Genomic DNA, 9365 nt, shown 5'->3' with positions numbered 1-9365 from the left:
AGCTCTAGCCCTGGTCCTCACCCTAACTCTAAGCCTAACCCTAAGCATAAGCCTAAGCCAAAACTATTCAAAATTTGAAACAAGTTACAATTTCTTCTACTAGTGGCAAAGATGTTGCTGCAGAAATATCATCAATCTGTTAGAGGACTGGGGGAACCCCAAACATTGATTTCTAAGGGACAAGGGGGTTGTGTTTAAATCCTTGTACTGACAGCATAACAGTATTTCTAGTCCTAATCACCTCAATTTCCAGACTGCTGGATCATGTGCTCCCCTTGTTGCTGGATCAGTTTGCATGTAATGCTGCTCTGCTGGCCAGGGATATTCCTACGTGCGCATGGTAAACCCTTGCCATTCAAACCCATCCAAGCTGGACAGAAACCTTTCTTGCTCACCACTCCTTTGTGAAGAAATTGGCTTTTGGTACAGCAGTTTGAAGCCACAAAGACATTTGGTGGCTGTGAGTTAGCCCGTCTCTCGTGAGGCTCAGCTTCCCTAACATCATAGCCTATACTAGTAAAACCTTTGCCTCACAGGAGTTTACCACAATGACACCAGGTAAAAATGCAAAACATTTATTGGAGTGTTTCGTACAAAAGGTTTCCAGTCAGAAAAGGTATATTACAAATCCTTGAAAAAGACAGAATTTGGCATGCATATCCATAATAAAGCAAAACAAATTTGAAATGCTAACGTCTAGATCAGTTTCCTCCAAAGGATGGGCAATGCCAACGCCATCTCTTCCGCAGCATGCACTCCGAGTCTTTCCTGCCACCATGCAGAACAGCTGCTTCATGAAGAAAACCTGCAAGTTAGAAATTCACTCTACAAAAATAAAAGTTATAATAAGGAAATCCTTTCTGAATGAAGAGAGGCAAAGTTTGCAACACTTCTTTAGAGTTTCAAATAGCTTATTGCTTGTGAATTTAGTGTCAATTGACAGGGCATGGGGCAGGCAGGTGTGTTTCGCCCACAGAGCAGTCTGCCCAAGACATCAGGAAGCGGAAACATGCTCAGTCATCCTACTGCTATGGTGATAAGCAAAGACTCACCCCCAAACCCCAGCAAGCAACCCAGAGGTTTTCCACATCTTTTTTAAGGGTTTGCTCTCTAGACTTTAGCATTTCAAGGCAGCATTAAAATTTTCTAATAACCATATGTGAATAACAGCTCAGAGAGAATATAAATTTGCTTTTTCTAAGGGCAACCCCGCCCCCAAACATTCAGTTTGCAGCCCAACACCTCCACAGAGTGGAACAGAGTGGAAACTGAGGCTGGGAGGGAACTGGCCTCTCAGATGGGCTCCCACCTAGAGACAGAAAGTGGGATTTGGGGACCACTGGATTGGTGGGACGAGATCCATCCGGGCTGAACACAGCTCAAAGTGAGGTGAGGGACCTTGTGGGACCCTAGCCAAGGTCGTCCTGATCGTAAAGGCTGGACGCTGCTGGGCTCGGCCCTTTGAAGGCTTTTCACAGCGCTCAGCTCCTGGTTCTGGTTCTGCACTCCCTGACACAGCCCGAGGGAGACAGTGCAAGGAGCGGTTGATACTGGCCTTGGCATTTTCACAGCAACTGTTCTGGAACGGCGGTTGGGGGGGGGACCAAGAGGAGGGTGCTCTCCACAGCCGGTGGCGACCCTAAGTGCATGGCAAACAGCAGCACTTGGGAACTCTGCTCAGGTCCCTGGCTCTGCTTTGCAGTCAGGAACCCCCCTCCTCCTCCCCTGGCTCAGGCCAGCACAAGAAGAGCAGCCTGCTTAGCCCAGTAGCACATTTGCACCTTCACATCTTTAGTATTCACAGGAACAAGGAGACTGGCCTTGGAAGAGCAGCTGTGAGCACAACAGGTGGCCAAGAAGCTTGTAAGCCGGACCTGAGAAACAGAATTCAGAGGGACAAGAGAGCAATGTCTATGGCAAACACCCTCAGTCCCCTGGTCAAGCTGACCAGAAGGAGCGTCATGCGGTAGAGGGGGAGGCAGAAGCCATACTTCCAAAAGGAATGCTTTCCAAAAGTGGCTCCATGAAACAGAGTTCAACTTCTAAATCTTCTCTACCACGTGGCATCATTAAAATACCTGTGGAATATTAGCACCTCTAGGTTTTTTGTTTTTATTTTTAAATATAAAGTAGGACATTTTGTTCCCCAACCCATCCGTTCCCACCCAACTTGCTCTGCACCAAAGCCTTGCCCGGCAACCCTCCCCACAAGACCCTATGAACCAGAATATCTGCAGGGCTATATCTCCTCTCTGTACACGTGCCACTAAAAGCATCATGGGCTGAGCCAGAGCCCTGGGGTCCCAGGAGTGGGTGGCAGGAGCTCCGACCCCTCACTGCTGCAAGTGGGATATGCTGCTTGCTGGCGCCACTAACTCTGCCCCAGACACAGCCCTGCTTGCCCCTCAAGGGCATCCAGGGCTGCCGGGAGAACATCACACACCACCTTTGGACAGGTGCTGCTCAGCCAAGGCAGCTTCTTTGGTGGAGAACAGCTGTGCCAAGGATTCTGCAAGACCAAGGGTGGGGTGGGGAGAAGCTGAGCTGCCCTAGGAGGGGGTCACTGCCCACCTGCTCCAAATACTTAGCACCTACCTGCCCATACCTTGTCCTCTCACTCTGGGAGGTGGTGCAGATCAGGGCAGACTAAGCAGCGGCAGCATCTTCCGTAAACTCCCGTTCCAAACAAAGCACCCTGGAACTTGCAAGGCTGCCCAATGGGAGGGACCCATTGAGGCATGGGGCAACACTGCTCACAGTGCAACACTGAGCTTGCCTCTGCCCCCTCTGGGCAGTGTGGAGCGAGCTGCAAGGAAGAGGGACTCGGCAGAAGACGTCCCACATCCCCACCCACCACTAGTCTCCAGTGGCAAGACAAGCAGACAAGTCGCTTCTGGTTTTTTACTGCAGAGGATGGAGCAACACAGACCTCCAAGCGGAATCTCAGCATCCGACATGTCTTGTGTGAGGGCTCAACTCTGGATTTTGAGGGCAGAAACAGTTCCCACAAAATCTAGACTTCGTAAGGGCTGGCCTTCAAGTGAGTTGCATCCATTGGATTCTGTGGGCCTTTGACTTAATTTGATACAACCCTGTTTCTAGGGTCATTCTGCAAGGAAGCAGCAATCTTAACCTCACTTACCTGGGAGTAAGCCCCACTGAAATCAACAAGACCTACTTCCGAGTAGACATGGTTAGGATTGTTCCCTGCTTGAAAGCATGGCAGCAAAACTTAGGCAGAGGAAGTTCTGCAATGACATCAAACAAGCCTTGCCTTAAATCAGTGCTTCTCACTTGATCTCAGCTTCTGAGACCTCCATGCTCCACAGAGCTGCCCAAACTGTTTCAAGAGTCATTCTGTCCTAGGAGCGCCAGGCCTTCTGAGGCACACCTAGGGTCAATGGCATGAAAATATCATTCATCCTCACATTTGCCACCTGGTTTTATCTGCACAACCACTGGGGTTGCCCCTGAGGGCACAGGCAGGCTTACACCCAGGGTCACCGCCTGACCACCTCCCCCCAGTACAAGAACAGGAGGGCCACAGAAGCAGACTGTCCACTCCAGAGTGACAACTTCAGCCATGCTTTCTCTTCCCTGGAAACTCCTGGAGCTGCATCACTCTTTGGCTTGCAAGTAAGACAACAAAGTAGACCATGGGCATTGCAAAGGGAAAGCAAATCTTCAAAAGATGGTGGCAGTTCTGGCTGATTCAAGTTCTCTCTTTAAGAAGTTTACTAAGGAACCATCTCCAAGAAAGAAAGAAAAAAAGGAGTGATCATATGCAATGTATAAAAATAGTTTCAGTGACTCTGGGCAGAGCAAAAAAAGGAGAAAAGACGAGCGGAGACGGTTTCCCTTCCTCTCACATGACGGTGCAGCCCCTGGAGGTGGTCCTGGGATCCCCCTGGAGATAGAGAAGGAAGGAGGGGCATCAGGAAGCTCCCCAGGTGGCCCCGGCAGAACCCTCTCTCCTGCGCTGGCTAAAGATCAGAGAGGCAACTTGGATAGAGTTCAGCCTAGCTGTCCACTTAAACAGCTTCTACCACTTGGGGACCGACCACCCTAGAGAGAGGCAGGGTGTGTGTGCCACAGCCAGTTGGGTGCAGGAAGGAAAGAAGAGCAGCTCCTGGGCACCACCCACAGCAGAGATGAGCAGCTGGGAGTCCCTCCCTCCAAGACTCTACCCTCACAAGTCCTCCCCTTTTCAAAGGGAACGCTCCCTCTGCCACCCCAGGGAGGAAGAGACTCCTGACTTGGCCAATTTCTTCACTTTCCCTTCTTGAGCAGAGTCAACTCCCAACTCCTTTAGTTACCTTTGATAACTAAAAGGCTGGGCCTAAGCTGCTCAGCCTCGCTGTGTGTGTGTGTGTGTGTGTGTGTGAGAGAGAGAGAGAGAGAGAGAGAGAGAGAGAGAGAGGGAGGGAGGGAGGGAGGGAGGGAGAGAGGGCGCAGCTGCCCCTTGGGAGAGACCAAGGTACCCCGTTGTCTCCTTGGAACCACCCCCACACCATGGCTGCAGTCAGGCCCCAATCGATTCAACCCTTGGTGGGTGGGTGGAAGTGTTTTTTCTTCCAGCTACCTGCTGGTGAAAGAGGTCTTCCTCCCCAAACTCTGCCTCCTCATCTTCCTCCCCGTTGTCCTGCAGCACAGCAGACGACTGAGTCAAACTCCTCACAGCAACTTCCTGAGAAGAAGTAGGAGAAACACAGCTCATGTTTCAGTGAATGCTCAAAGGCAGCTTCTTCCTTGCATCCAAAGCAAGGCAACCTTTTCTTCACTATTTGGCTTCTCCAGCACCCCCCCCCCACAGTGCCCCCCTTCGGAGGACCTACCTCTCCATCAGAGTTCACCAGGTAGGTGCGGACACTGGTCCCGGTGCCCCAACTGGTCTGGTGCTTCCACACAAGGACAGAAGGTGGGCTGTGGGCCACCCCAGCATCAGCTGCCCAGATCTAGCAAGAAAGAGACTCCCTCATTCACAGGCAGGGCACCCTTGATCCTTCACCACGCCAGAGGGAGCAGCTCTCCAAGCTGACCCCAATGGCCAGCCCTTCAAGTGGCAGAGGCATCTGGACTTCCTGCAGGGACCACCCCTCCAGTCGCAGGGAGCCTTTTCTCCACAGGCTGCAGGAAACAACCAAGGAGGTTCTGCGTCGGGCACGGAAGGTGGGCAGAGTGTGATCAGGTCTCTGGATACTGGGCAACCAATACCCTCCCTTCCAATGAGGAGGCCTTTTCTCCCGAGGAAAGAACCATGACTTACTGTGACCGCCTGTCCAGCCCGGAGGACATATTTTGGGGTAAATTTGTAAGCCACCTCTTCTCCCTCGCCAATCTTTTTCTTCAGCCTCCAGTTCCCAAGAGATTGATCCTGAGGGACAAGCAGCGGGACTCAGGGAGCAGCAAAACCAGCCCCAGGGCCAGGCCAGCCAAGGAGGGAAGCCTGGACGCCCCAACAGTGCTTCTGAGCCAAGACCTCTCTTCCCGCAGCCTACCTTGTCAGAGCGGTTCTTCAGCTGAACATACTTCCCCTCTGGGTCCACGTCCTCAATGCTGATGCTGCCTTTGGCAGAAGCCTGCTGGGAAGTCTGGAAGGTGCTGCTACTGCTGGCACTGCTGCTCCTGGTGCCCAACCCGCTGGAGCCACTGCCAGAGAGCTCCTCTGCTATTTCCAGGCGCTTCCGCTTCCCCCGGGAGGAGCGGGTGGCGGAAATGCCGCTGCTGGATGAGGAGGTGGCCCGCGAGACAGTGATACGGGCTGAGGGGCTGGGGGACAGCTTCAGCCTGGCAGGGAAAGGCAGGCGAGGGTCAGCGGGCAAGAGCAGTGAGGGAAGGGCCTGCAGCCCATCCAGCCAAAGAACCAAGCTGCTGGCGCCACTGCCCAACACAGAGGAGCACCCATGTGTGCCCTGCTCCTTCCTCTCTCTCCCTGCTTCCTCCCTCTGTACCTCTCCTCTTCCCCTTCGAGGAGCTTCCGGTAGGCGCTGATCTCCATGTCCAGGGCCAGCTTGACATCCAGGAGCTCCTGGTACTCCATCAGCTGCTGCTGCATCTGGTCCCGCATTTCTGTCATCTCCCTCTCCTTGGCATCCAGCATCTTCCGGAACTTCTCTCGCTCACCAGCCATCAGCTCCTCCAGCTCCCGTATCCGGTCTTCTGCGGTGTTCGCCTGCAGGAGAAAGAATAGTGCTGGCCTGGGACCCTGTGAAAGGAAAGGGGGGCAAGCACCCCCTCCCTCACCCAGCCCAAGGGCAGGGCCAATCCCACAGGGAAGGCCTGGCTCAGAAACAATCAACTGGAAAGGAACACTTGAACAATCCCATACGAGAAACACTGTCCTGAGCTGAAAGGAGTTACTACAAATAAACACAGGAGCTTCTCCAGGAGGTATAAAAGGGCACACGTAGTACAAGGTAGCTTTGTGAGACCAGGACAGCCCCGGGCAGTCCAGAGCTGAGACTGGAAGGCAGAAGGGCTGCCTTTACCTCACCTGCTTCTGCAGCCCTGAAAGCTGGTAGCTGAGGGATTCAATCCTCACACGAGCCTCCTTCAGCTCCTCCCGAGCAGCACTGGCAGCTTTGTCGTTCTGATCGGAGCAGAGTTTGGCATTCTCCAGCTGAAGGGAGATGGAGGAAAGCGTCAGGCTGCTCCCAGGGCTCTTCTGCCTGGAGATCTGCTGTACAAGGCACTGGGCACTCCCCCCCAGCCCCCAATGCTCCACAGAGAGCAACAGATTCCAGGAGGAGGGAGCTCCTGAAGCCCCTTGAACAGAGCTGCCCAGAAGCACTCCTGGCCGCTGACGTGGAAGGAGTGCAAGGCCAAATGGACAGCAGCCCCCTCCCACGTCAAGCCTTTCCCAGCCCCCTCAGCATCTGCCTCCTCCCTCACCTTGGCCTGGTAGGTCTGCTCCACCTCCAGCTTGTAGAGCCGGACCTGCTCGTCATGCTGCCGGCGAAGGTCTTCTAGCGTCTGGGAGAGTTTGGACTCGCACTCCTGCTGGCGGCTGCTATCCACCTCCACCAACTGGCGCTCGTGCCGTTTCCGTGTCTCCCGCACCTCCTGGGAGTGGGGAGCAAACCCAGGCCAGGGCTCAGGCTCGCAAGACCCCCTGCAGCAACCAAGGCCCTCAAGGACCACCCCTCAAGGCCCCCGTCCAGGAAACACCAGCCCAAACACAACAAGAAGACTGACACACTCACTTTCTCACGCCCATTCGGTGTGGAGAGTGCTGGCAAATGCCTATTCCAGGAAGATTCATAAAATGCAGGGAAACCTCAAGAGGGAATTGGGTGGTAGGAGAGGTCTCCTGCCTCCCAGCCCCAAAGCAGCAGGTCCCAAGGGTGGGCATGACCCACTGCAGACATCCAGGAAATCCAGTCATCGGGTGCCACCGTCCCCAGCTCACATCCAGCCCCAAGATCTGGGCTGGGGAGTGATCTGAGTGCTGGACCAAGCCTGCCCTTTGCACCTCTGAGCTGCCAGTACAGGGTCACACAAGTGCCTCCAGCATAAGAGAGGGACTCGGAGGAAAGGAATGAAGCTCCTTGGGTGCACACCCCTGGTGACCAGAGCAAAAAAGGCATCAGGGAAAACGCCCCTGGTGGGGACAAATGTGAGGAACAGGTGGCTACTTTTCCCTGGCATGCTCAAAGGGACCCTTCTCCTTCACAGCTCAAACCCAGCAGGACCGTGATGGAGAAGGGGGCCCTGTCTCCTCTCCCTCCCTGCCCACTCACCCCACCCCACCCAATGGCAGCCGCAGCCCAAGCAACCCAGAAGCAGCAGCAGCAGGTTCTACCTCTTCAAAAATGTTCTTCCTGAAGTCAAGCTCCTCTTGCAGACTCTGGCAGCGATTCTCCAGGTCCACCCGCATCAGAGTCTCCTTCTCCAGCTGCTTCTTTGCCACAGCGTGACCATCTTCTGACTGGGAAAGGCAGAGTGTGAAAGGGGAGCAAGTGTCCAAATGTCCAGGGGAGTCGTGCTGGAGATGGGTCCTGCACACTTCCCACTGCCTGCCCAACCTCTTGGCTCAACACGAGACATGGTCAGCCTCAATTCACACATGCAGTTCTAGCAGCTGCATTGGGGCCTAATTCTGACTGTGCCTTTTCCAAGCCCATTCAGAGCCAAGGCCTCCGCAGCCTTCCTGGATGCAACCAAGCAGGGTGGCTGGGGGCTCTGAGAAAGCACTTCGCACAGCACCTTATGCTGTTGGCAGCACTGCCGCAGACTGGCATCCCAATTTAGACATGCAAATACTGAGTACTCCTTGTGGAAGGAGTTACACTTCAACCATGTAGGCGGAGGGAGTCCCAGATAGTGTGCCTCCACCCCCAAAACAGACACCAGCAGCCAGCAACTCCTAGAGAAGCCCTGTCCCCGTCCAAGATGAGCCTCATGTGGCACATTAGCACCATCAGAGCAAACAGGAGGACAAATTTCAGCACCTGACAAAGAATAATTTGGTCCAGAGAGGAACAGCTTCCACACAGCTCCTGGAGTGAGAAATGGTGGGGGGGGGGAGGGATGAAACCTGCCAACGTGTCCCTTCGGCTACAGGCAGGTGCTGAAACGCCAGCATTTCTTAGGCCTTGTTCAAGTTTGGGGCAACCCCAAGAACTCAGCCAAGGATTCCCATGGTTCCAAGTAGGCCATGAGGGAAACAGCCTCTGGCTTCCTCACGCTGCCAGACTACTGGAGCCAAGGAACCTGGTGCCGGGACTTCATTTTGGCATCTTAGCATCAGCAAGAGACTCAAAGCAGCAGGAGCTCAGCCCAGAGACAAGGGAGGCCCTTGCACACAGCTGACCCGCAGCCAGGCTATTCTGGGATCAGGAAATCGGGAACCAGTGATGAAGATGACTGCAGACGGCCCCTTCCCTGCTGCTTCTCAGGATGCTCTCTGCCTCTGCTGTGGTAATCCCCCTCCCTTTACCTTGGCCAGCTGTGCACGCAGGTCGGCCACCTCCGCCTCCAGGTTGCGCTTCTCTGTCAGGGTTGCCGTGAGTTCTGCTTCGCTCCGATGGAAGAGGACTTCCAGCTCCTTGATGCGGCCCTGAGATGTGGACCACTCCCCATCTTTCTTTTTGTAGCTAAGGAAGGAAAGAAAGGAAGACTCAAAAGCAGCTTCCGCTGTCATCTGAGTCGTAACAAACTCCTGCAAGATCTGGCCCCTCCTCACCGTGGGGCTATGGGCAGAGCACCTCCTCAAAGCATTGTAGCACCAGGTCATTCTGCCTCTAGCAATCAGAGCCGAACTGACAGACAGCAAGCAAGGGAAGTGTTCCTGCATAGCAAACATGTGACCTCTGTGTCTTTCACGTGCATATATACACGCACACAAAGGGTGACAGGAAAACTAC

The 9365-nt window shown here is 54.1% G+C and overlaps 1 protein-coding gene across 1 annotated transcript in view; it reads right to left on the bottom strand.

The window, feature by feature from the left end:
- Positions 1-559: 559 nt before the first annotated feature.
- Positions 560-9365, bottom strand: part of LMNB2 (lamin B2) — a 47164-nt gene continuing 38358 nt past the window's right edge. The window contains exons 3-12 of the mRNA XM_081896048.1: positions 8939-9095; positions 7802-7927; positions 6892-7062; positions 6494-6619; positions 5952-6172; positions 5499-5787; positions 5267-5374; positions 4836-4955; positions 4583-4687; positions 560-3907 (exon numbers count right to left, since the gene is read on the bottom strand). Of these exons, the coding sequence (XP_081752174.1) occupies positions 3866-3907; positions 4583-4687; positions 4836-4955; positions 5267-5374; positions 5499-5787; positions 5952-6172; positions 6494-6619; positions 6892-7062; positions 7802-7927; positions 8939-9095 (1465 nt within the window). The 3' untranslated portion in view covers positions 560-3865. The remainder of the gene's footprint in view (positions 3908-4582; positions 4688-4835; positions 4956-5266; positions 5375-5498; positions 5788-5951; positions 6173-6493; positions 6620-6891; positions 7063-7801; positions 7928-8938; positions 9096-9365) is intronic.

This window comes from Podarcis melisellensis (assembly GCF_964234715.1).
Source record: "Podarcis melisellensis genome assembly, chromosome: 18".
NCBI classification, from domain to species: domain Eukaryota; kingdom Metazoa; phylum Chordata; class Lepidosauria; order Squamata; family Lacertidae; genus Podarcis; species Podarcis melisellensis.
This window is presented reverse-complemented; position numbering and strand designations above follow the sequence as displayed.